The following is a 27985-nucleotide window of genomic DNA, read 5'->3' on the forward strand; positions in this document are numbered from 1 at the left end:
TTTCCTACAGAGTGTTAGACAGGAGAACAGGTCAGATTCTCCAGTACCAAATTCATTTAAAGGATACCACTGTGGTTTTCACAGCAGCATCAGTACTGCCTTTTTTTCTGAAAGGTGCTGATGTGCTCGCAAACTTTCTCTACATGTGGGATGCAGGGCTGAGAATCCAGGCTAGATCCGTGCCTGATCTCACGGTCTATATTCACTGGCTCATCAAAAAATGCTGATTTAGCAAACCCAGAACACTGGGAGAATAGGGAGGGGTTTGTTTATCTGGATCTAAATCTTTCAGTTGGGATATTTTTGATACTGTTAGTATTCTGTATTTGCCATCTCAGCAGCGAATGTGACTGTCAGTCCTGTTGCAGACAGGCAGCTTGGCAGCACAACAGAGCCAACCAGCATGCGGAAAACCCTTTGCTCCATGTGCAACTAGTGCTTGTTTTTCTGTTCCTCTGTGATTATGGTGCTGTGGGTAGTGATGGCAGTCACACCTCGGGAGGTTCCGAGGTGTAAACAGGCAGGGTGAGCCTCCTTCCGGATCCCTTGCGTCTGCGCTGCAATTTGTGTGAAATAAATAAGCTGTCAGCGGGACTGAATTGCTTTCTTTCCTTATACAAAATAAGAGAGGGGAACAGCTTCACCATTTTGCTCTTTCTCTTTTTATCTTCCTAGTGTGCTCCACTTGGTATTGCATTTTCCTTACCCTTGCTCTGGTCAGGTAGTTTCAGATACACAAGAGGCTAAATGAGAACAAACTCTCTTGTGAGATTTATTGCATCTTCTGCTTCTAATCAAGCCAGAAAAATAGAGCAACAGACTTCCTTCTATAATCCTGTTCTCTCCCTTCCAGTCCTGGCTGGAAACCAGAAGTACAACAAGGTAGAAGAATGCAGCAAAAAAAGTTAAAACAAATGTCCTGGAACCTCTAACAGGAGTGTGGGGGTTTGGCCTGAGGCGACGGCTCAGGGTTACAAAGGGGGTGTGGGGGATTCTCCCTTTTCTCAGGTGTTTTCAGTTCCCCTTACGTAGTTGGGTGGTGGGGTTTTTTTGGTGGTTTCCCCGTCCCCCTCTCCCCCCTCCTCTATTTCAATAACTTTATTGCCAGGATGGCAGTATGCACATGTTGCCAAAGTCAATACATCAAGTGTCTGTGCCTAAGGCTGGCTTAAGAGCGGTAAATGGGAAGAGCTGGTTTTGATCTACTGAGGTCATTTTTCTTCCTTCCTGGCTCAGTAGCAAGCACCAGTCACATACTGCTGCCCAAGGTTTGCTGTGTAAAGCCACAGAAGGGATCTGAGTCAGGAAATTCAGTTCCAGATGCCAACAGCATCGATTTGGGGTCCCCCAGACCTGGATGAGGAGTGACCTCCTCCTGCAGCCCCATCTCTAGATCAGCCAGGCGCCCGTGACCCAGTACCCACTGTCCTCGGGGTGGCAGGCAGAGCGCGGTGGTGGAGGCAGCCCCCCCACCCCCAGCACTGCTCGTAAACATGCTACAGAGGCGGGGAAGGAACCGGTGCGATAAATACAAAGAAGGGCTAGGAGTCCTAATTAGTCCTCATTTCCAGCCTGCTAAAATACCCATCTGTCACTCTGCTGCAATAATGGGATTTGAGAAGATTAACTGGATACTACTTAGGCCCCTAAACATGGCAGCTCAATAAGCCTGCTGCTGTTCAGCCTTAAGTCGTGCTTGCAGCAATTACTCCCTAAGCAGGTTTATGTCGGGTTAGCGCTTGCATGGGAGTTGACCAAGAAAATCTGCTGCAGGAATGGGGTGGGTGATTCAGAAGATGGCAAGCGTAGCATCAGTTCAGTCAAGTTGTTGACTTGGCATCATTTAGGGAAATGTTGCCATTTGGGCACAGTGTAAAACAAGGGCCCCAATCCTTTAAAAAAAGTTCTTGTTTATCTTTTGTTTCTAGGGGATGAGGACTTTTTACACATGTACATGCTGTGCTGCGTCTTTCCCTTTCCAGAAGCAATTTCAGCTGAAGCCATGATTTGTTTTTTTAACTCCATGTCCTAAACTGTCACGTAGCGTTGCTCTGCCCAGCTCAACAGCTGCCACCTCCCAGCCTAGAGGTGGGTGGAGTAAGTCTTGTTTTTGCAGTTTGCGAAATATTTCAGGATGTAAAGCACTCGTTAAATTATTGACGTTAGCCCTTGGCCGTTAAAGACAGACGTGAACTGCAACTCTGGATCCTAAGGGCTTTGGAGGCTCATCCCTGCCCTAATAAAGGTTCCCTACTTGGGATTTTTCATGAATTTCTTACTACAGATTTGAACTCACTGCAGGATGGTGGAAGGATTTAGCAGATGGACAAAGGGTGATAGCAAGGCTTTTCTTTGCAACATTATATACCTATGAAGGAAATTTAAGTAAGCATTGGTAAAAAAAGGCAAAAAAGGCACGCGTGTTTTCTTTGGGAGAATGGGAAAAATCAGAAAAATGCGTTCTTGCCTCTTGACAGAGAATGTTTGCAGGATATGAAAAGATTTTGTATAGTTGTGATTCAGGGGACAGTGCAGGTGCACCTGACATCAATTCTTGTGCTTAAGGAAAGATATTTTAGCTTGTCAAGTGCCTTATTTCTATCCCTTTCCCCAATTCTGCCTCCTTGAAAAGAGGCTGATAGCAATAGTGCTACTTGCTTTACCTCATGGCAACACCAGTGCGGAGGTTGGGACATTCAGTGCAGTCCTGTCTCCGCAGTGGTTTCAGCTCCTTGGTTGGGCTGCGATGGTGAAAAGCGAGGCCTTGGATGATACGGGACAAAGGAGAGAAGGCAGCAAGCGTGGCACTGCACGCCGCTGAGATCTCTGGGCAGCTTCGGGTGCTGCTCGCAAGTTCACAGGGAACCGACTGCAAACAAAAACCTGGGTACGGCAGGAAAATCCTCTCCCATGTTTGATGAGGGGTCCCATATTTGGGTTTGAATGGGAAGTATTCAAGGAGCTTCTCCCTTCCCCTCCCTTTCCCCACACATTCTCCCCTCCCTGCGTCGGGGCGTTATGGTTGCACACAAACCTCCTGTTTATTATGGGGGAGAGGAAGGGGTGAGGGCCACCTCTGACCCTCTCCTTCCCTTGGCAGTTTGCATGGTAATTAGCTCGTCCCTACGAGACAAGCCCTCAGCTCGACAGAGCGGCGATTCAGCGGCCAAACAATGTCCAATTATCCTGGCCTGGGGAGCAAGAGGCCGGCCCCCAGCACGTGGGCTCCGCGTCCCTGGCCAGATGGCTCCTCGAACTCCCTTGGCCAGGCCAGTAACGCTGCTTGGGGGATTTGACACGTGTCAGCAGTTTCGGCTGAGCACTTTTGCGAGCTACCAGTGGCATGGCTGTCTGAAATATGGGGAAGATGTCCACGTGCGCCGGGCAGTGCTGTCCACTCCATGCCCTATGCCAAGGCAGTGACCGGTGGCTAAAAGGGAGCATGAACGTTCACATATGAAATGAGATTTTTGCACTCCCCGTTTGGCTTCCTTTATCCCACATCTGGTTTGGTGACCTGGTGGAGATGTAAGCAGCTTAAAAGCACACCTTTTGCTTTTCTCTTTAAATTCCTCTGTTTGTACATGAATGAAGGCTGAATTTCTCAGATTGGAGTTTGAATTGCGTAGAGCAAAGGAGGTGGTAGGAGTCACACCGGTGGCATGCCATAGGCTATGGCAAGCTCTGCCCCTGCCACTGCTTGACTCAGTGGGAGACCTTAGGCCTCTCCTTTTTCCACATCCTACTCCCCTCGGTGGTTAAATGATGCTGGTATTGTCTTCTTTTTGGTACAAAGTTCTCAGTATTATAATTGCTTTTAATATCATTATTAAATGTGAAGGTTCTCAGCTGTTTTCATCACCCAGTACTGAGAAGTGGGCTCTTGCAGCTGTGGGGAGTGCCACACTGGGTGACAGTGAGGGCAGAAAAGGACGGCGCTCGCCCAGCTTGCCTGTCTCAGGCAGGCCCCATACCAAGGGCCTCAGAGGGAGATGGGAGGAACACCAGGGTGGCATTACGTACCTAGAGAGGAAGGTTGCTAGCGCATCCTTCTGAGTTAGTGAGGCCTCTGCCCTGATGTGTGATGTTTTAGCTTTGAAGAGAACATGATAGCCATTTACGAACTAACCTCTGTGTCTAGGAAATGGAAAAACAATGCAGCATCTATCTGAAATAGCAGAAGAGATTACCCTAAACTGGAATTTGGCCAGGATGCTGTCTTTACTTCTGCTAATCTTGCAAAAATAACAAGAAAAAAAAAGAACAAAAGTGCTACAAAGACTTTCTGCAAGACTGCAATCTTCATTTTATAGTCTCTGATTTAGAGGGGAAAATACGCAATAACACAGCTTTCTCTTTGCACGCCATGGGACATGGTTCATTACTGGCTCATGGAAAGGACTGCCCCTTACAAGTCACCAGCAGCAATTTCAATTGATTCTGGTTTTGGGACCAGGCCCAACCTTAGGTTACTGATAGAAGCTAATGATAATGCATCCAAAGAAACAGCTGGAAGGGAAGAAGTGTGGCAGAGAAATGAAAAAGGAGACCGGAGGGAACGAATGGGGAAAGGGAATAAGGGCAAAGGTGGAGTGGAGAAAGCATGTGAGGAAATCCCAATATGCTTGAAACGGAAGAGGGAAAGGTTGGAAAAAGTAGTCTGAGAGCAAAACTGACCGTATTGGAACAACTGGAGACCGCCAATGGGTGGTAGAAGAGAGAGGGCTATAAGTGGGAGCAAAATTCAAAATCCTGGCAGTTTTGGTAGTAGGGGTAGAACAGATGAAGAGATGCTTTTCTTCAGACAGCTGGAGGATAGACAGGAATAGTGTTCATCAGAAACAGTGGAGAGTAAAGGAAGATGCTCACAGTGCCAACAACTGTTGTTATCCAAAACTCCTCTTCCAGATTCTTATCCAAAACTGAGCCAGGGTGAGAGGTGAGGGAATTATTTCTGGCTCCTTTCAGCCCTTGAAATAAGCTTGGTTTTGGAAAGTACAAGGAGATGCCATTGAGTTACTGCATTGCGAGTGATGCATTTTTTTCATCAGCTAACTACACTTTTTCATTCCCCCTTTGGTGCCTAACTGACATTAAAATGAGCTTCAGTCTCTGATCAGTTCCAGAGTCTATGGGCGTGAGCAAGAGCAGCTTTGTCTCGCTTGGATAAGCTTGCAATACTTAATGTTTAAATATGCTCAGCTTCATTGCCTGCTGAGGGCATACAGTGCCTCAGCTTCCTTTGCTGTGGAAGCCTGTGCTGTGAATCAAAACTTCTCTCATTTTACAGTCTCCAGTAAATTCCTGCTTTTAGATCATGCAGTTTGTCCCCCTTTGAGACAGACCTGCACAAGGAGATGAACTTAGCCTGGCATTTTTTTCCTCTGAAACCCATCTGCCATGTACTAACATCAGGATACAGGTAGTGGCCTAAAGTGTGTGGCTCAGCTGTGTTGGCTGCAGAGAACTGCAAAGGCAAAGAGATGGTTGACTTACACGGCAGTACTGTAGCTATCAAAATGTAAGGAAGTTTGATTAAGTATGATCTCAACGCCCTTTTCCTGCAACACCCCTTCTTGTGTTTGCAGTGTATTTGTTAGTGTCTCAAAGCCCTTAGTACAGCAAGATCCAGGAGTCTTTCTGACAAAAGAAACACAGCCCAGAAACCCAACTCCTTGGCATTTTCCTTTAAAGAAACGTAGTGTATTAGAGGATTTTTTTTGTTGCTTCCTCTTTCCTTGCTTCCCCCAGTCTTTGTTATTCCCAGCAACAACCGTATTTACTTATTTGCCTCTTCCCAAGCCACTGGACAGACAGGAGCTTCATCAGGGAGCGGTTTGGCAGGACTGCTGGAGAGGGCAAAACAATGGGGCTTTAATCAGGGCGCCTCCAGCAGCCGCTGCTGGCCAGAGGTTTCTCTGAATTCCCAACATGGAACAGTTGCCTCTTTCATGAAGCGCCTGTGGGATGAGCACAGGATTGCTACACCCAAAGCATTTTCATGCAGCAACGGCTTTCTGAAAGGAAACGCTGCTGAGGACACCGCCTGCAACGCTCCAAGCTACTGGGGTGTCCAGTGTGAGAGCCTCTTTCTTCCAGGCCTGGGCTGTGTTTGCCTTCCACGTGCAATCTGTGAATAGCTCAAGTCTGGAAAGCGTTTAGGAAAGCGTCTAACTTTTCTCTTAAAGGAGAAAAAAAGGAGGAAAAAAAAAAGAAAATGTCAGGGGTAATGAAATAGTTTCCAAGACTTCATGCAGTGTGGCCAAACCGTTTGTAATAATTTCCTTTAAATTCCTTTTATATAGAAAGAATTAAATATGAAATCATGAAGCAGGAAGCAGTCATCTTGCCAGCCAGTGACATGTACAGAGAGATCAGAGCAAAGTGAGAAAGACACAGAACAGCAGGAGACTTGCAAAAACCTTTTTTAGCCCTCTCTTTTTCTTCCTCTTCTTGTTTAGTGTACACATCCATGTAGTACTAACATTTCTTACCCAAAAGAAGCTGCGGGAATCTCCTGCTGTTCCTTGTCTCTCCAGTGGCAGCCCTGAACCTTCCTGTCTTGATGTGTCTCATCTGTCTGTGTTTCCTGATGGATTTTGCAGTCCCCAGATGTTTGGATACCTGATTCATCTCAAAGGAGGCTGTGAAACATTAAGTATTTTTAAAAACCCAGCTTTATAATTGCTTTGTTTAATTTTGCAACATTGTGAACTCATATAAGGCAATAATAAAAATCACTGCTGTTTTCCTTCAAAGGATTTTGCTGTTGCTGCTTCTAAATTTGTGTGCACACAATGGCTTTTGCCTTTGCGCTAGCAAGGTTATAACATTCCTGTTTCCCGAATTCATATTTTTCCAATTCTCTTTTTCAAACCCTCGATAAAGATTCCTGTCAGAAGTGCCCAGGCTGTTGTGTAAAAGAGGGCTGAAGTTACCCAAGTGCTACCAAATCGAAGTTCAGAAATTTCCCCAACAAAACCTGAAATCAGAAAAAAAAGACCTTGTGTCTCTTGTCTGCAAAGGTCTGCAAGTCTACAAAGCTGACTTGAGTTGCATCTGAGTTTTGCATATCTCAAGAGCCTGCTTGGATTACACTCTGGAGGTCTGGCACTGGCCTCTGCCGCCTCCTGCCCAAAGTGGGAGACGAAGATGCCTGTCTGGAGCCCAGTTCATTTTGAACTGGTTCTTCTCAGATTGCTCTGATCAGGGTTGAATTTGAAGTACAGACGCCTGAACTCAATTTCCCTGAAATCCAGGGTGTTCAGCTGCAGGGTTTTTATCTGAGTCTGTCTCTAGCTTGGCTCCAAGGGAAGGGAGAGTGAATACTACAGGCCAGGAGCCTACAGATGCAAAAAATTATAGGCTTTAAAGTGTCACTAGCTGAGCACATAATGGATATTCTTTGGATTTTATGATTAGCTGTTGTGTTTTGTTGACCAATGCTGCCTTCCTGATGCGATTTATAAAGGAGTCTCGCAGCTAGGCAAGCCAGATTCAAAAGTGGATTCCCTGTCAGCATCATTATCTTTTGCAATATTTCCTTTATTTCTTCTGAGCAGGACAAGCTTGCCGATATACACCTGACCATGACTCCCACCTGCTTTGCTATCTCCCCTTCCACCCTGAGTCCAACAAGACATCATCCATCCAAATGTCTGCTTGCATACTGCAAAACCAAGTTATGAACCAGCCTATGCTGCTAAATCACGCCATCATGCCCCACATTTCAGATCAAGGGTAGTGCATTATGTGCGTGATTCATACAACTGACTCCCATCTCTACCCAGAGCCATCCTAAAACCTGGGATGGCCCAAATGCTGCATGTGTGTCCGTGCACAAAGGTGTCTGTGCTGCGCACGCAATGAAACCAGGCTCTAACTCTACATGGGACCTTCTGTGCCCAGGGGACCAGGGCACTGGTCTATACTCCATGACAGCTGTGTCTGCACTTCATGCATTTGTATTGATGTATTTCCCTGCAGCCCCTTTCCTGCTCTGCTCAGGTGGGCCAGAGGCACAGCTGGCCTGACTGGCTATCCCCTGCCCAGCTGTCCTCTGCTGTATGAAGCTGTGGAGTAGAAGGGAAGGTGCAGGGCTGTGTGGCGAAGTTGGATGGTGCAGGGCTGTACAAGCCAAGGGATCGATTTAGGAACATGCTCCTTGGCTGCACCTTATACCACAGGCCTTCCCTAGCATGTGGCTCTTGGTACCCCATGTGTCCTTTCAAGTGTTCCACACATGGTGTCTCTCACAGTGGGACAAAAGAAGTATAAGGGATTCACATGCTGGCAGAGAAAGGGTGTCTTCATTTTGTTACTGTGGCTCTGAAAAGTTTTTCAAGCAACTTGCAGCACTCTGACACCTTGCCTCCATTTCAGCGTACTGCCTTTTAGAGTTGAGCTCCTCCAGAAGCACAGGCTGCATGGCATTGGGCCAGCTTCTGACCTCAGTGGCACTAGCATAAATCTGGGATGCTGCAGCCAACTGGTGTGGAAGTACTTCAAATCTGCATATACAGCAAGTGTTCCCAGCCGTAAAGGGGCTTATGATTTAGGTTGGCGAAACAGCAGAACAAGAGAAATGTCTGCGTGACTTGGGTACTTGCGAATCTCCCCTGTGACAAAGCGCTTCTGCGACACCCACACTTTCTCTGTTACCACTAGAGTGAGCCATGAATTAGCTCCAGGGAAGTCCAAGGAATGCACCAGGAGACAACTGGTGTCAAGAGTGAAAAAAAGAACCAAATTTTAGGTGGATTTGTCAACCGCACTGTTGTAATTGATTGCAGTTGGCATTGAAGATGGTGGTGGTATCAGCTCCAAGAGAAGTAGATTGTGTTGGCCTAAGTCTCTTGTGGGACAGGCTGCTGAGAAAGTATTGGTGAGGTTGCATATGTATCAGAGGAGCACTCAAATTGAAAGCTTCGATGACAGTGCCTGGATGGGAGGTTCTGGAGACCTGAAGACAAGGCATTTTCTGTTTTGAGAGTGCTTGACCACAGAATGACCTTCCTTAAATGAAGCCAAGCTGCAGACAAATACGATCTTTTTTGAGACATGCTGCAAAATTCCTCTTTGGCCAGGGCCCTTTTCTGCTGTAATTGGAGAAAATGAATTAGTAATAAGCAGTGGGAAAAAGCACTGTGGCAGGAAGAGATTGACTGAATCGGAGAGGTGCAGAGCAGAGAGCAGGAAGAGCCTCAGCTCGTTCCTAAATATGATCACATCCTTAACATGATGGCTACCAGGGAAGTGCAGTAGAGCCACACTACTCAGGCTCTTCAGGCTGAAGCCGAGCACATTGTTTCAGAACAGCTGAGAAGCCAGGGCTCATATTTTGCAGCATATTGGCAGGCAAAGCAGAGAGAGCAGCACAAACGTCCTGGAAGCCCTGAGGATCCCCCCGTAGTGCAAACACTTCAGGTGGGCAGAGGAGTGATGCTAAGGCAACCCTTACGGGCCAGTGCAGGCTAAAAGTGGTTCGTGTGATGGGGCAGAGAAATGTGGCCTGTGGCTGGTAGTTGACTATAGCCTATCTTTTTCCCCATCCCTCCTGTGAAGCGCCCTGTGATGCTGTGGCAGCAGGCAGACACGTTTTGTGGGTACTTCCTACAGCTCAGGCAGAGCCTGCTGGGCTCTGCACCGGTTCTCCTATAACCTCGCAGGGAACAAGGCGGGTCAGAGTGGCCGGCAATGCTATCTGCCCCTATGCCGCAGTGCAGCCAGTGCTGACCAAGGAACAGCCAGTAGCCAGGGAGGTCCCAGGTCATCTCAGAGCGGCCCCGGGGATGTCTGGGGAGGTGACAGGAGGTGTCTGGGGTAGGACATGCCTGTGTCCCCCCACTTGGGCTTGAAAGAAACCATTTCCACTTGGAAGTCGGCAGAGAGCTAGAACAGCCGTGAGGGCTGCGAGCTCTGACAGCCCTGCAGTCTGTCAGCTCAGGAGGCAGCGGTAATGCATATATTTTGAGTCTTCCTCCAGACAAAGCGGGGAATGTCTGAAGGGGTGGACATTCATCCCAGTATCCGAGGAGAGCCCTGAGTTCCCAGCATGGTTTCCTGTCCTCCTGGCAGCATCGGCAGCTGCTAAACAGTCTGTGTGTCCCTGTGCGAGCCAGGGCAGCTGGAGGTGGATTTGTTTTCTGTTGATTTCATGGTAGTGTTGCTGCTTCAGGCCACTGCCTTGGTGTGAGGAACAACAACATCCTAGAGGAGACACCCAGTGAATTGCTGACTGCTCCACGGCTACCCAATCTGCATGCCCAGCGTGGGAAGCGGTCAGACCACCCTGACGGCATCAACAAAGCCATCATGTTTGCTGACATTTCAAGGGAACAGAGAAGGGAACAAAAGCTGGGAACAAAAGCTAGGAACAAAAGTATTTGATCCAGTTTAGAGCTGCACTTGGAAGATATGGGCCTGAATTGTAAATGCCAGATCCAAGAGCCTTTTAGCTGGGGAGGGATTTTAAACCCTGGTCCAGGTCCCAAAGGTGGGGCTTGAGTTTGGTGTCCATGGGAAGAAAATTATGCTGAAAACGGAGTGCCCTGTAAAATGAAAATGAAAGGTAAAGAAAGGAAACCAATGGATAGTTGAGGAGATGGAAGAAGTCAGAAGACAGGGAATGCAAGAAGTATAACTGATCTGTGAACAGACAGGACATCTTTTCCAGTGAATTCAGGCCTCGCCTCCCTTCCCTGAAATGATCAGAAATAATGCAGTTTCTCCCCAGACGGCCTCTGGGTAGCTTCTTGCCATTATTGTGGTATTTAGTTATGAGAGAACCACTCAAGAGGAAAAGAAAGAAAAGAATTGGAAGTGAGACCAAGCCACAAAGCATGGATCCAGTTCCAAACATTCCCAGGCACAGGGGTACTGAAGTCTGGTCTTTTGGTACAAGGCTAACTTTTAGGACAACCAGCCCAGAAGGTTGCTCCAAGAATCCGATCATTGATCTCTGACTCAAGCCTCCTTCTGAGGTTTTAGTCCCTGTGTCCAGATTTTGGCTAGAAGTTTGGGTAGGGAGGGTCTTTCTGGTTTGGTAGAAGCCTGGGAAGAATTGAGCCTCTCCCAGAAAAACACATCTGTGTGAGATTTCCAGCTCAACTTTCTGGGTCAGTGATTCTGATAAGCCAGTTGCAATCTCTGCGTGCTTTACCAGCTTCTGAACTTTTAAGTTAAGTTTCTATTTACCAGGAGTTCAGGTACCAGGAAACCGGCCCTGTGGTTTAGTTACAGAGTGGGAATCAAAGCTGTGGGCTCTAACCTTAGCTCTTCTACTAACTCATTGCATGACCTCAGGCTGCCAACTCATTTCTGTTTCTCATTTTTTGCACCTATGGGATGAGAACGATACTTATCCTCTGTTAATTCATGACTCCTTGCCAAGGGGTTAGATTTTTGCTGACGGAAGCAAAGCACATTCTGTGAGACTGTGCTGGGGTTTTATCCTCACAATGGGGGACGTGAGATACAAGCGAGATTTCAAATGAGGGTTTTTTGTATCCCGAGGGTTGAAAAGCAAACCCTAGGACACTTGCCTCCTTTTTCTCTTGTTCATTGATGAGAAACACACACAATATTCTGGGCTTCAGCTTGCAAGGAATGGTGCTGCTGTCCTCAGAAGCGTACAGAGAGGAGCAAACATTAGCCAGCCACTGATGATATCACTTGATATCCATTAGAGCCGGTTCCTGTTTTGCACTGTGCTCCATCTTCCCCTACCGCAAGATTTCCTTTCATCCGGAATCAGAATAAAAAAGTAGAAACTTCCCCTAAATAAAAATTCTCCAAAAGGTTATACTACGTTGACAATAATGATATGGAAGTGAACATATTTAATCTTCTAGAAACAATATATTTGAGTGTTTCTTTGGTTGAAAAATCGAACTGAATCCCTGGGTTCTGGTGAAACATTTTGATTCTGTGAAATGCACACTTTCTCCCTGGAAAATCATTCTGCTGGAAGATTTTCAAGTAGCCTTTCTTCCCGCATGCTTTAGTATCCAATTTAAACTCCAGCTGCTGGTTGCGGTTGTCCCTTGTAGGGAGCGCTGGCACTATATGCTTTCCTTTATAATTAATACAGCAAGCTCTTCCAGGGGATCTCTCTGTGGCTTAAAAGGCATCGCCTGATAACGACATGGGAAGGCCAGCAAGATTGTTTTGTCTTTGTCACAGCGGCCCGTGCAGGACTGTTCCCTTCAGAGTAATCTCCTGCCTAATTTTAAATATCCAGGTAGCGTGGCTCCCACCCCCTCCCTTGAGAAGGCAATTCTACAACATGACACTATGTCTCACTCTTAGGAGGTTTTTCCTACCATTCAACCTAAATTTCCCCTCCTAATTTCATTCAGTCACTCCTAGTTACAACCCCTTGATCACCCAGAACAAGCCCTTTCCCTCGGTGGTATTTGCACGCCGTGCAGATCGCTATTGTGCGCGTTCGTTTCTCTCCTGGTAATTTGGGCCAGCTGTGCCTATTCACCACCGCCACTTTGTTCTTCCTTGCGAGTCAGTCTCTGTAGATCGTTAGAGTTTCTGCTCCTTTTCTCTTCCTCCTCCCCATATGCAGTGTGGTATCCTGTTTTCATTGTAACTGTAGCCATGCTACAGGGCTAAAAGATTCAAGGATTTTTCCATTAATAATCCCCACACCCTTTTCCTGGTCAGTACATTGCTTAAGAGGGATTGAGGTAATTCATTCACGAATAGCAGGCCATACTAAAAGAGAGGGAGAGCACGACAGGAAAATGTGAGCTCGGTGGAGCCTGTTTCTCTTGCACGCTCCTTCATCAAAGTGCGGCTTTGCTCCCAGAGCAGCTTTGGAAATGGGACCCCATCCTGCAAAGCGCTCACAGGTTTTAGCTGCTGCTGCCAGCTGCTAGGCACCTTCCAGAAAAGCCACTGGCACCGTGTAGGTTGGAGCTCCCTCAAAAGTGCGGGGAGGTCTCCTCTCCCGGTCCTTCGTCCTGCTCTCATGTGTGAGCAGCGGCACAGCTCCAGCTGAGTTTAGCTATGCAGGGTGCATCTTCTGCGGCCGGGAATGCTTGCCTAAATGTCAGCGCTGCGAATTTCAGTGGCCCTGGCCAACTTCTGCTGTGAGAATGTAGGTGGGCTTTTTTCCTTTGCATCTTACACCCGCACCAGCCGTCAAGATTTTGCAATTGCACCTTGAGTAAGAATTTCTGCTTGTGAGGAAAACTAAGCCCCAGTTCACTCTCTTGCAACTCCGCTGGCTCTGCCAGACTTGGGGCCACATCTGCTGCTGGCTACAGTTGCATAAAGCTGGAGTAATTTTGTCAGCCTCTGTGGCAATTTACACCCAGAGATTGGAAGTGTAACCCATTGCTTAATTCCTACAATGACACAGGAAGGTGACCAGGCAACAGATAGGAAAAGGAGGAGAAAATTACACTATAACAATATTGAAATACACGTGAAACTCATCTCCGGAAGACCATTAGGAGCCGTAGTTGAGACTCTAAGGGACAGATCCTGCTTTGGTTACTGCTAGGGGACCTAATAACCTGTTTGGTCATTGCTAGGAATCCCTTAGTAAACCCCCTCCCCACTCCACCCATTTTGGCCGTAGTTTTAAGTGTGATATAAAAAATGCTGGGATACTCCAGTCATTCCCTAGGTAGGGGAAACCTCTGCTTGCAGGGGAACGTGTCCTAATGCGAGCCAGCTCCTTGCCCTGTGCTGGAGGCCATGGGAGCTGCATGGCTGAAACGCTGCGGAGGGCAGGCAACGCTGCTGCCGAGGCTGGCTGTGCTCCTCGTGCCTCTTGTGTCATGTGTCCCCACTACGACAGAGCCTGCAATCACACATTCCCGGGCTGTTTCTTACAGTGTGCAGCAAACTGATAACCTCCTGGTGGGAGCTGGGACAAGCCCATCAGCTTCTCTAATGGGACAAATGCAAACCTTGAATGCCATGGACTGTGGGGAGGCCCGAAATGGTGTCTCGTTAGGTTCTCCCTTGTCTGCTGGGGCAGTGGCTCATGCAATGGCAGTCTGTGGAGCTGAAGTGCTTCAGCTTGGCATAAGCCGTGTTCTGCAATCGTCGTCCAGTTTCTCCACTGTTGATGAAACAGTGCTGGCAGCGGTAGAGATTCCTCCATTTGAAAGAATAAAAACGAAGGCAATGGTCTGGTGTAAAGGTCTTGGCATCTCCCACAGCTTATGACAGCGCCACTGGAGCACGGGGGCCATGGCTGTAGCTTTTCTTTTGTGAGCTTACATTCCTTAGCAGTGGGAAATCGGCAGCTGTAATTAGTCTCTGATGTTCTCTGCTAATAAATGATTTCTCTGGTACTTACAAATACCGGCATCCCTGAGACATAGCTCTATTGTTTTGACCTCTTATCTCTTCTCTCTCCTCCTTGTTGAGAGGGGCCCCAGATGTTCTTCAACATTGCTAGGAAAAAAAACCCATCCACCCCTGCTCCTCCCCATTATATCCCTGTCTCCACCACCTTTTTTAAAATTTTTTCCCTCCCCGGCCGCTGTGCAGGAAAATGGCTCCTGCTAGTCCTCGTGGAAAAGGACACAGATGCCGGCAGGAAGCCCATTTGCTTTGGGAGGAAGAGGGGCCTGACATCAACAGGAAGCGCTGTGCGGCAGAGCTGCTCCTGCCTCCGAGCGAGCGGGGCCTTGAAAACAATGTCAGCCTGCGGTTTAGGACTCGCCGGCAGGAAACGCATGCACGCTGGTGTTTGCAGTGCAGAGGAAATGATAAGCACTACCTGGCCTGACTTGGAGCAGAGATAGCGCAGTGAAAAAGAAAAAAGGGGGGGGCGGGGGAAGGTTGTTTTTCTTCACACCGGTTCAGAGCCTGTCCTTTGCCAAATGGAAAACAAAATAAAGAGCAAAATATGGAATGTATCAGGAATCCATTGGGGGGCTTGGAAACTGAGGAGTGCAATTGCGAAGTGACTAGATTTACTACTTTAGTAACAGCTGGATATTGCTTTTTTTCCCATTGTTAGCACTGAGAATGACCCTCAGCTTGATAACCCCTGGCATGCGCATTTATTGAGAGATGAAGGGAGGGGGAGGCTTGTATCCCATGCGGAACCAGGGGGATTTTCTGTGTGGGAGAAAAGTCATGGGGACTACTGCTCCTGCTGGGGGCAGAAAAGAAGAGTAGCATGTAGATGGATAGCTCTCCTGACTTGTCCCTACAAGTCAGATAGAAGGGGATAGAAGCCTCTTTGGGGAATAAGAAGATGGCATCATGCTGTAATATTTTATTCAGCTTTGATTCTTTTCCTCTTTTATTAGGGCCTGTAAAAGCCATATTTTGCCTCCTTTCATCACTGACCTTCTGACAGAACCAGTTTCTGTTTCTGATACCCTTACCCCTCTGCCAGGCAGTTGCAGAGGTACAGTCCTTGCAGGTCAGCCTTGGAGAAACCATGCCGAACGCTCTGGGGTGCATTTCGGTAGTTATGTGCCGACATCCTGGGGTGGAGGTAGACACCAACAGCAGGGCAGGAAATATTTTCTTCTAAACAATCCCAGCCCAGCATCAGCCTCTAGAAGGCTGGGAGGCTGTGTGACACCATCTGCAAATGCAGTTCTGCCTCCTCAGCTGTCCTTGATGATTCTCCCGGGCTTTGGAGAGCAAGCGAGCTGCCCTCTTGCAACATATGTGCAGTGTTGATCTGCCACAAGGCTGGCAGATGGAGCGGTGCTGTATTCCCTGCTGTCTCTGAAAGAAACCCTGAAGGTGCAACACCACATCCAAATGTTGAAGCCAAGCTGCTCAGCAGCTTCTTTCAGAGCAGCTTCTTCTTTACCCTCCCTGGTGTATAGAAAGGAAAATACGATCCCTGCAATCAAGGCTGTAAGGCACACTTTAGAGGACTGCAGCCTCTGGAAACGAAAAGATGTAGCCAAAATGACCCGTATCCCATGGGCTACCCTTCTTAACTAAGCTACTGAGCGAAACCAATCCGCTGAGACTGGTTCTGGACTTGCTGGTGTAGAAATCCATGCATGCTTAAGGAATCCACCCCCAAACCAACAGCTTTACTTGGCTGAGAGTAAGTACTTCACCCAGAAAGGCCTTCAGCGCAGTAGCAACATGCAGGGCAGTGCACTGGCTAAATGCACTTTGCCTGGGACAGGAGAGTGTGGAAAATGTCTGTGGCAATGGCTTATTCTTTGGCTGGCCGAGCAAGCTTCAACAAGCAAGAGCACCAGCATGTAGTGATGTATCCCACACCTATGACATCAGCCTAGCAAGACTTTTGCAGCTTTTCACTCTGTAAATACCACCCTTCGGTATTAGGCTTTGATTGACACATTATTAAAAAAATGCTATTTCTCTCAGAAGAATTTCCTGGTAATGCACATGAAACCTCTCACACACACATATATACATACATAAATGAATAGAATTGTATATGTAAAAATACATGTATATATGTATATGTATGCACACACATATATGTGTTGATATATACATAGATAAAAATTTATTTATGTATAGAGAGGTATGTGTGTCTGACCAGCTGCTGCTTCTGGCAGAATTTTCTCCAGGCTGCTCGGGCACAGAAACCGAGCCTGCAGGCTGTGGTGACTGTATGCCCTGGGCATGACTTAGGATGGGTAGAACAGCACCTTGTTTCACCAAACAAACATCAGCAATCCCAGTCACCCACAGCTTAATCCTCTTCAAATAAAGACTGACTTGTTTTCAGCTTCCTCTGAGCAGGGCTGGGAGGAGCATTTCTAGGTGATCTTCCACTGCCAGCAGCAGTCTTAATTCTCCACTCTGTTGAACCTCACACCATCATTTTATGCTCTGTAAAGCTGGTGAAAATGCTTCTATCATTCACTTCATTTGCTAGTATTTGCATGCCATGGTAAGAGGTAAGAAAGAGTAGAACAAACAGATTTTTTTTCTCTTGTGGAAAATACTGCTGAATTCAATGGGATTTTTTGTATGACTGCGGTTCTTTGGGTCAGGCCCAGACAGCCTTGCAATGAAAACACTCAGTCTAAATATATGCTCAGCAACTGAGCAAAGATGGAATGGATTTTGTGCTGCTTGGCTTCAAACCGTAATGGCTGATTATTGCTAGTGCCTTCGCATGTTTGTTTTCAATCAGATTGACATCATAAAACCTTATTTACTTTTTCTCAAAAGTCTGTTTTTGTTTGCCTTTCACTTCTCATTTGCAGCCTTTACGGGTTTATATTTAGGCTCCTCATCTGTCTGTCTGTGATATATAACGATCCTCAGCAATTTTCCCTGCTCTTTGCCCTAAGTTGTTGACTATCCGTAAAACAGCCCATTTGGAATAACCTCTGGAAATTGCTGTATCCACTCTTCACTAGGAGAGCCCTAGAGGCAAGATCAGCAAGAGGCCTGAGTGAAAGAACATTGCTGCATAATCTAGTGTCAGCCTGCATCAGTCCATCAGTGTGACAGAGGGCGAAATGAAGAGAAATGATACAAATATGTGCTATTTGTGAGATTCAGCCATGCAATTTTTCATCCACCTGAGAGCTTGGTCTAGGACCAGCTTCTCAGTTACTCTACCTTGCTACCAAACATTAACCTGGGCTCTGAGTGGGGTGATTGGCCCCTGTGCTCCCTTTCTCACACCTGAGCTCATTGGCACTGCCATTCTGCATTAGCTGGCACAGTTGGATGTGCGCTTTCAAGTTTGGGAATGGCTGCCATACACGCTTGTGAATGACTCGCTGTGCAGCAAGAGTGGAAGGAGAACCATGAGTGCTGACGGACCTCCAACCTACCCTTGCACATTCAAAGGGACAACAGTAATTTCCTGGGAAAGAACCGCAGAGAGAACTGCAGAAAAGCTCACCTTGCTGCAGCACCAGAGTTCATGAGACAACTGCCCAGCTCCTCGCTTCACTCTGTCTCTTCACCAGCAGGATAACAGCAGCATCATTTTTCCTGAAGCCTCCCAAGAGCATCTATTTGGGAATTGGTTGCTTTGTCACCAGCATGCCGTCACTACGAAAGGGGACTAAGGATCTGAGATAGCATGACAGAACAGCACAGAAACTACAGACAAATTCTATATCCTACAGAGATTGCTATAGATTTCAGTGTATTGAGGTGGTGTTTGTGAATGGCACAGTACAAAGGACTTCAAAACTGTTTAACTAGTAGCTGGTATTTTTCAGATGCATGTCAAGATCTAAGCACCCAGAATCTCTTTCTAACTGTCCCAAAGGCTTCCTTATAAAGAGAAACCTGGAATATCTATTGCCTGGCACACTAAAGTCCGAGTCGAAAAGGAATAAGAAACAAAGTAACGCTGACAGCCAGGTAGGGAGCATGCGTTGATCCCCTTGAATTGCCTTTGTCCAGATTCTGGGATCCTAAGAATCCTGTGTAAGAGTTCCCACATGTCAAGGGAGATGTTGGTTTCTACACTCTTTTTACAGTCAGGAAATGGGTGTAATAGCTTACAAGTCACCTCTAGAGTAGTTTCGGGACTGTAAGAAACTGGGTCTGCTCAGCTAGCAGGCTGAGGTAAAAGATGGAGACTGTGCACAGTTTGTTTTCTAACTTGCTTCTGAAGCCCTTCTAAATGAAAACATAGAGATCAAAATCTGTCAAGAGGAGGAAAAAAGTATGAAGTCCATATATTTTCCTTGCTTTGTTGCCAGTAGTTAAATAGGTTAGCATGGCTTACATTGGTGTCCATGCTTAAGAAGAGAGTGGAGAAAGGAAGGAAAACATGATACAGTGTGACACCTGCAGTCCATAAGCTTGTTTATTGATCGGGATGAAAGACAGCGGGCACTCAAGAGACTTCATATGGAGCCTACATCACCATCCATCCCAGCGCTCAACACTTACCTGCACTCTTCCCTTGCAGGCTGCTTCTCCTCGCTCCCTTGAGCTGCAGCATCGGCATTGCCCCGCTCACTCCTGCGCTCCATCAGCGCTGACGCAGCCTTTGAATTTGGTAGTGTTTTTAGTATGTTTTGTCAGAAACGAGGTTAATGGCAGAATTCCTGTCTCACAGCCTGCTTATCCTCATAGCATCTAGGCATTTACTGAGACGGAGGTCAATTCATTATATGCAGCTTCAAAACTGATCTTTTCTATACTTATACCCTTATCTATACTTATACCCTTTTCTGTACTTATCCCTTTCTGAGACAGCATAAATTGTCCTATTACTCCTACCTCTGGAATTAATTACCCCAATTTCTTGTGCTGTGGTGAACAAAACGCTGTACAATATCCACCCTAATCTGCTGTGGGTCAGAGTTGTTCGGATTCAGATGGCTAGCTGAGGATATGCACAGCTCATTGACCTGCCCTGCAGAACCTAAGCTGCTGTTTTCCGAGGTGGCTGTACCACAGAGTTATAAAAGTTAGGAGTGGAGATATCCTGTTTGGTTATCTGGTCTTTTTTTGCAGGAAACCCACAGCAGGATGTTTTCCTAACAAAATTATTCTAGTATTTAGTATAACCTCTTTTCAAAAGTGCCTGCATGACAGAATCTGCCAGCTATGTCAAGGTACTAGTCACATTTCAGAGGGGCATGGTGACCGCCGGGGTTGACAGTCAGCATTCAACGTCTGCTTGTGCAGTGCTTTCTCTTAGGCTTTCTTTGACGTGTGTTGTCGATGAGCTGGCCAGGTCTGCTGCGGGCTCTTTCATTTCTGCCTGGAACATCACTGTTGTCAGATCTGCTCTGGAAAATCAGGTGTTCCTACACGTCTTATTTAGGTATGTGAGATGTAAGCTGGATATAATATCAATGGGAAAAAACCCCTTGATAGTGGTGCCATTGACTTCATTCAAACTCACACTGGGCCTGCAGGCTGTGTTGAAACGCATTTGCTTGAAATCAGCGTGCCACATCCCAAACAGTGCTCAGCGTTTCCACTTCCCGCTCAGGCCATGGAGGGTGATGGCTCGCAGCATCTGACAGATTCGAGATCTGGTTTTCCTACGTCTTTGCCCAGCAGAATCGCAACTGCGTTCAGGATGGTGCTTTCATCGCAGGGAACGGCACTGTTGTGCTAACCTTCGTGACATTGCAGAGGCATTTCCCACAGAAGTAGAGGGACAAGAAAAAAATGAAGCGTGTGACTTGTATGGTGATTCAGTTGTGCTGTCCATGCAGACAGGATCACCTCGGCGCCAGCTATTTGTCTTTTTTTAACGGTGTTTATGGCAGCTAAGGGGGAAGAGGCTAGGAGGATTCTAACAAGGTGATTTGTTTTTAAGCCTGTTTGGTGTTGTTTAGCTATCTCACATTATTCAAACATAGGTGTGTGTGTGCATGGGGGGGTTGTGGTAGCTCAGCGCTAACAGCCAAACTGAACACTGGAATTTGATGGTGAGACAGTTTTTCTTCTTCTGTAAAATGAATTTAGTGCTAGTGAAAAGTATGCATAGACATCCTGGAGATTGAAGCCTGGAGACTGTTTGTCCTTGTAGCAGTTACATGCAGGGCCAACTCTCCCCATCCCCAGCTCTGCCAACTTCACCTCTGAGCAGGAGAGATCCTCTGGAGTGATTTCGGATGCTTCCGAAATGCTCCCTTCCCGGATGGTCCCTTCCAGCCCTGGCCACCACTGAAAAGGAGACGGTGGAAGGTAAAGGAGATGATACCTGGGGGCAAAGCAGTATTTATCCTTAGCTGTCACGGGTTACTGCTATGCATTGGGAGGCAAACTGGAATTGTGACTGCTGTGCTGGACCAGGGCTTGGGCGAGCTTCAGGGAGGAGAGCACAGTTTGATCTCCTCTGGAATCTGTTTCTTAGCCAACCTTACACCTAGTAAAAATCAGCCAAGATCAGCAAAAAAAAAAAAAAAAGAAAAAGAAATCTAGTGAATCATCATTAAAGCTCGTGATTTAAAGTAGGAAGCATCAGGAAATGCAGAAAAATGTCACATCAGAGATACTGACTCTCAAGTGTGTTGCCATTTATAAAATGCTGTTCCTTTCCTGTCATTAGGAGGCAAAGTTAATATATTAGTATGTTCTAAAATGTGTACTGTTTTGTTATTTTTGTTTGTACAAAATAGCAGCTCTTGCTTAGTACAGACTGAAACATTTTTTAGGAGGAAATATTTCCTAATTTAGTCATTTAAATTGAAACAAGAGACTATTTTGACCTTTATTGTCATGCTATTGACATAGCATGATAGAAAGCATGCACTACTATTGAGGGCAATGGAAGACAATTTAAAAAAATAAATACTAACAAGTAATAAAACCAAAATGGTGAAGTAAAAATGCCCATAACTTTTTTTATGGCACAGGATTCATTTTTGGGAGAAATTAAAAAAAAAAACCCAAACTATTTCCTGCAAGTCAAACATCAAAAAGTTGATTTTTCAGGTGAAATGAAAGGTCTGCATTTATCCTCCCATTACGTGAACTAAAATTAAAATGAAATTAAAGAGGACGTGAAACCTCCTCCATGTGGCATAAAACAACCACTAAGGAGGACCTGAGTAACTCTGTCACTAATTTTTGTCCTTGCAAGGAGACCTCTGAGGGAACAACAGAAGGATAAAGGCAAAAATGAAGCCTGCTGCTATTCAGTCCAGTTCAGTAAAGTGTACCCTGAGTATATAACCCAGTCCGGGTTAGCTAACTTTAAGCACAGTCTTACTGGACAGTATTCACCTTGACGGGTTTGGGTGGCTGACTTAGCAATCTCCTCACTAGGGTCCTTCTGTAGCCCATGGAGACTGAAAGTTTCTTCTGGAAGGTGGCACTGAAGGCTACAGGGCATTGCTTGCATCTCCTGTTGGACCAGGGTCTTTCTCGTTTGCTGGCTTTGGTGGGAGACCAGGAGGCCATCCTCCCACCCGTCGTTAGATGGGGTGACTCCCTCTCTTCGTAGTGTTCCCTCCTACTAGGGCTGCTTGGTGATTTAGTTAGGTGCATGCTTAAAGGTCTCCCTGGCTTTGACCCAAAATGCTCAGCCCTGTGAGAGATGAAGCCTTTGTCAGGCAGGCACAGAGTGAGCACCTTGCTTGCTGGTGGGGAGGTTTGGTGGGTGGTAGCACCATGGCTGGGAAGGGACAGGAGAAGGGAGAGACGCCCCTTTCCCAGCAATGCTGGGAGACGAGAGGCTCAGTGCGCATCGCTGGCACTGGAAGCCGGTGGGATCGGGAGGGGAGGGGAGGGAGGCGCGATACCTGACTTAGCAGGACCCACACACGTGTAAAGGAGGTGGCACGAGCTGTGGTCACGGAAAAGACCCTGGCGAAGGTGAATGTCTGTGTACGCTGAGCTCAGAGGTGATATCCAGTAGGAGTGGGACGAGTTACTACTGCGACTGCCCTTCTGGTTTATTTTTGTCTAGGGGAAGAGAAGTATTGTCTTTTGTGTGCAGTATGTTTATAACTCAATTTCCCTTCTGCCTGATGCCTTGCTCCATGCTCTCTTCTCCTCCTCCATCTGGTTTCCATTGTAGTTTAAAATGAGGACAGTTTGGCTGTCTGGCAGAACAAGCGGGGTCTGTGTGACACCAGCTGCCTCTTCCAACTTCTAAGCCTCCAGCACAGTTTTAATTATAGAAGTGTCAAGATTGGACCTCCCCCCCTCCCTTTTCTGTGCCTGCACGCACATGCACAGCCCCTGCTACAAATCCCCATCCATGTCCTATCTTCCTTCGGGAAAGACTCAGCTCTGTGATTTATGTGTGCCCTGTAACGCCAATGGAGTCCCATTGTAAAGCGCATGCTAGAGTCTGTATCTCCCCGCATTCAGGGTTGATCACAGCCTTTGTTTTGGTTCATTGGGAGCTACGTCTGAAATAATCAAACCACCTCAGAGATGGCTGGAAATGGGAGGCAGCTGCTCACTGCCGCTCTAACCTCACCTCCCCCAAATGCCCGAAAGACTCAGCTTTGTAGGAGATCAGAGCTGCTCAGGAATTTCAGAGCTGCAGGTTCTGCTCAAAGAAAACATTTGTTGTGCTCCAGTTTCATACAAGCGCTGCATTTAGGGGCTTGCTTTGCAGGAAGCTGATGCAGTCCCTTCACCTCCAGGGATATGAGGTCAAAGTCTGTAATTTTTGGTTGTGAGTGAAATGTGTCCTATGTGGGATTTTTTTTGACATCACAAAGCCGCCACACATTTTGGCATAACTGGCTGTTTCTCTTCATAAGAGCCAAAGACCTGGAAGGGCAGAAAATCATGTGCATAGTCATAGAATCGTAGAATCACAGAATCATAGACTCATTAAGGTTGGAAAAGACCTCTAAGATCATCAAGTCCAATCGTCAACCCAACATCACCATGCCCACTAAACCATGTCCCTAAGTGCCACATCGACATGTCTTTTAAATACTTCCAGAGACAGTGACTCAACCACTTCCCTGGGCAGCCTCTTACGATGAGCCTCACATGATGAGTGAAGGGCACTGGCAGAGATGTGTGAGAAGCCCAGGGCTGGAAAAGCAGGGAAGATTGCAGGGCTGGAGTAAGAGATATCTGCAGAGCTCGGTGCATATTGTCTATCTGCAGTCTATAAGGTTGTCTCTGCTGTGGAGTCTTCACCCAGTTTTAAAAATGGGTTGAATTTTATACGTTTGCTACAGGTTATTCCAGTCCTCAACAGATGGATCTGGGATTCTCTGTTTTTTGTATAAGAGGTTTGCTTACCTGCCTGAGGCCTCTTGACCTAATTTATCCCAAGGAAACTTAAAACTCAGCAAAAAAAAAAGTGTGATTTAAATGGTCTTGCTTTCAAGAGGTCAAATTAGTCTCAACAAACATCAGTATATGCATTTTTAGTTGGTGTGCTTGTTCTTAACACTGAGGTTTTAAAAAGTATCTAATAAAGGGCGCTGTGGGCACGGACCTCATTTGTGTGGCAGCTAGGCACCATCATGTGAAGTTTGTCTATACGAAAGACTAATTTTTAAACAAACCTTGTCACATGGCTGTCCTGCTCAAATAGGTTTTCTGTTCAATTAATTCTTTTTTTTCAAGGTGGCATGGAGAGGTTCACCCATTCTCCCACCCAAATGGATCTGAAGTGAACATGGATCTGCCTAACTTTCATTTTTGCTGTTTACATTAGATTTATTCCCAGAGACCCTTACTAAAAAGGAAATTTTAATATGCCATGTATGCATAGCTCCTGCCACAAAGACGGTACAGACTGACCAGACAGAAATGAAGACGAGGCCTGAAGTCATTTGCCTTTCCTTTTTTTTTATTTCTAGCATGCTTATCATCATATGATCTGAGTTCCCTACTGCAGTTACAGATAATCAGGTCTTACTCAGAGATAGGAAGGTCCTCTTTCTTGATGTGTCACTCGGGCTTTTCTTGGCGGGATTTTAAGGAAATTTCATACTTTCTTTTGCTCTATCTTCTTCCACATCATCTAGTCCTCTTAGGAAGTGTAGACACTGAAAGGAATGCTTCCCGTGTTCGTTCTGGAAGGTGCTGATGTGCCTTCTCCTCAGAAGTCCTTGAGGAGAGAATCCTATAGTTCTGGGACTGCTGTGGACAAAGCTTTGACTCTGTAGACTTCACCTGTTCTCTTGGCAATTTAATGGTTTCCCATGAAGGTTGTTGTTGTAGTAGGCTAGGGCCCCTGCCAGAAGCTCAGCTGTTAGTCGTAGCCCAACAACTTGAGGGTCTTAAAAATCATGCTTTGAGTGTGACACAGCATGGCTAATGGACCTGCATTATGAGTCCCTGCACAGAAAACCATAAAGTCAAATTTTCCCTGTTGTTCTGAAGAGGCTCCTTTAACTGAGGAGAATTAGTCTGTTTGGATCATTCAGGCTTCCAAGTAATCACTGGCACTTTGTGTATTCTTCCATCTGGGTTGGCCACACTGAGAAGAGAAGGGACACACAAGAAGGACCTCTTTACCTCTCTCGGTAAGAGTCGGGAGGCAGAAAGGTAGCACTTCCCTAACTGGCTGGGCTCAGTAATAGTGTGTCACTGGGGTAGGGACCAGCCCTCCTCACCAGAGCCTGCGCCCTGGGCTTCCTGGTAGGGGCAAGTCCACCCATGAGCTGGCTCTGGACTCAGCGGCACCCATGAGAAATACGACAAGGTACCAGCTCTTTTTTGTTCAGGCTGTCCTTGGAGTGCTATCTTTGGATGCCACCTGATGAAGCACATGTTAATATGTCATTATTGTCCTGAACTTCAAGCAGAAGAAGTCAGGGAAGGTCCAGCATTATCTCTGTGGTGTCGCAAAGATGCAGCAATTTCTATGCCTGGCTTTTCAGTCAAATGTGTGGCTTCTGTTTTCTTCCATACAGCTTTCTGAATGCGCAGTGCAGCAGAGTCAGCATTACAGCGTTTACTGACTTTAATTTCTGCGTTTACTGACTTTTGTGCTTATGGCTGTGTGAAGCATTGCATTAAATACACAGCAGTTTCTAGCACCTAATAAGGAAGGGCTCTCTTTTACTGTTATTGTTATAGCTAGGGTTGTTATAGTACTGGGGACAGGGAGGCTTGGTCTCACCAAGAGGATGAGGGTTTCCTATACCTATATTATGGGGAAAAAATAAACATACGCTTTGGGTTCAGGTCTGGATGTAAATGTTGTGCCTCAGGCTCCTCTCAGCTTTAAGGCTGGTTAAGTCTTTGGCTGGTTATGTTGATGGAGTTCTTTGAAGCCAATGTCAGATTTTGTCAGTGTGCAGATCTAGTCAATATTTGAACTTTATACCCCCTCTGTGGGAGTTTATGAGCACTAAACTGTGGGTATGTAGGCTTATATGGAAGTGCAAATGCTTCTCTGATTTTTATCCAAGCCAATCAGACCTTTTGGCACGATTCAGCGAGGCTGAAGCTCTATCTTGGGGAGGGGGGAGGTTCCCAGGCCCTCATGCTTTCAATTAGAATGAAATTGCCTCTTTTTCTGGAAAGAAAATAAAAAGGGAGAAAGAGAAACGCTACCTTCCCACAATGTTTCTGTGACTTCAGGCTCAGTCATTGTCATATGGCAATGAGCGTGGCATGGCCCAACCATAGCATATCCTCTCTCTGCAAGTTGGCTACAGCCACTTTGTGGGGTTTATTTTTGGTTTGCCCTGTATTTCTCCCATTGCTGTATCCTTCCCTGCATCTGCAGAGAGCCTCTGCTGCTGTTTCATGAAACCGTCTCCTCTGTGGTGACTTGTGGAAGTTCTCGGTGTGTATTCATTGGACATCTTGACTTGCTTTCCTCTCCTAGTCCCGTACGTGCTGAAGAGCTGTGCGGAGTTCATTGAGACTCATGGCATTGTGGATGGGATCTACCGCCTCTCAGGAGTGACATCCAACATACAAAAGCTGAGGTAAGGGCAATCTGAGTGCTAGAGGGATTCGGTGACACTGCTCGGTACCTTTTTGCTGTTAGTCCCTCAGGCATAGATTGGGGCCAACAGAGCTCTACATTGATGCAGAAGAGAAACTGTCTCTGAAGCTGGTAACAGGGAAATGCAACATTTCAGGGATTAGTCCATGACAAAGAAAAAAAAATCTCCCTCTGCATCTATTAATGGGAAAGGCCTGGAGGGTCTCAGCAAAAATGCTGAGTTGTTCTCTCTCACTTCAAGACAAAGCAATCTTTTTATATCAGTTTGAGGTCCACTCATGGGACTATGTTATGGAAACCAGAGACCAGTTGAAACCTCAGGGCCTGATCCCAGGAGACAATCTGGGCCAGGCTGCAGAGACATCTCTGCTTTCCAGTTTGTTTTTTCCTCTAGCTGTAAAACAGTACTTCGGGTGGAGTACTGGGATGCTACAGCTCTTATTTTCGTACATTGTTATGTCTCCATATTGTTTCAGACAAGAGTTTGTTTCTGACCAATGCCCGGATCTGACAAGGGAAGTTTATCTCCAGGACATCCATTGCGTAGGGTCGCTCTGCAAGCTGTACTTCAGGGAACTGCCCAACCCTCTCCTCACTTATGAGCTCTACAAGAAGTTCACGGTGAGACCCTTTGCTGTTCTCGTTCCTCTCCAGCAGTGTGGATGTGCTGCAGGTTCCTCCATGACAGCCGTTTGGGATTCACTCCAATGTCCTGGCTTCTGGTGCATCTATCTGTATAAACACTTCTCAGTGCTCTTCCCTTCTCATCTTGTGCTGGCTATCTTTCCCTGTCCTTGTTTCTTTCCCCCATTTCATGTTTATTTCTCTCAGTTTCTCTGCTATTTCTTCCCCTTCGTCTTGCTCATTTTTTCATTGCGTTTCTTCCCTGCTGTTACTCTTTCTCCCCACTGTGCAACTCCTCCCAGAATTACTAATTCTCTTTCTTTTCCTCATTACTGTCCATCACTGAGAGTCTTCTGGGTCACCTGGGGCTTGTGATCATAATCACGAGGGCATGGTTTCCTCGTCCCTGTCGCTCCAACAGTCCCTGACACCTGCACAAACTGATTGCTCAGCCCATGTGTAAAGCACCAACTTTTCTGCATCTGTAGCATTTTTCACACAGTTTGTCAGAGCGCAAATGATGATACAGGTTATGCCAGCTATGGCATATCAGGTCTATCATGATCGTGTCATAAATAAAAATGGTAGAGGAAAGTGGCAGCTGGCCAAGCAGAAATCTCTAATTTTGTTTAAAAGGATTATAGTTCAAAGAGTAGTAACTCAATTCTGCAAAACAACCATAGATTATACATGGATACAGTTGGAGCCTAGGAGCAGACTGTGGGTGAGCAGAAAAATAAAACCACAAAGCCTGAATTTTTAAGAGAGTTGGCTAATTTTGATGGCAGATAATATTTTATTAAAAGGTGGCACAGCAAGCTATGCTTGTTGTTAAGGTTGCCTACTTCTTACTGCTCTGAATCCACTTTCAGTTGTTTATGACACCAACAAATTTAAATCCTGTCATTCAGGCTGAAATCTTACGTGCCAGAGGTACAAATTTTCAGCTAAAAGCATTCACCAGCTTCTTTAAACAACTGGGGTGGGGGGATGGGAAGGATTGTTTCCTCAGTGTTAGAAACATCCGTCCTTTGTTAAGAATTTCTG

At 46.4% G+C, this 27985-nt stretch overlaps 1 protein-coding gene across 1 annotated transcript in view; it reads left to right on the forward strand.

Moving 5' to 3' along the window:
- The window catches only part of LOC104077862 (rho GTPase-activating protein 31-like), a 56281-nt gene that overhangs the window by 10045 nt on the left and 18251 nt on the right, over window positions 1-27985 (forward strand). Inside the window, 2 exon segments of the mRNA XM_009579260.1 lie at window positions 26192-26294; window positions 26791-26935. Of these exon segments, the coding sequence (XP_009577555.1) occupies window positions 26192-26294; window positions 26791-26935 (248 nt within the window).

This window comes from Fulmarus glacialis, unplaced genomic scaffold (genome assembly GCF_000690835.1).
Source record: "Fulmarus glacialis isolate BGI_N327 unplaced genomic scaffold, ASM69083v1 scaffold13566, whole genome shotgun sequence".
Taxonomy (NCBI): domain Eukaryota; kingdom Metazoa; phylum Chordata; class Aves; order Procellariiformes; family Procellariidae; genus Fulmarus; species Fulmarus glacialis.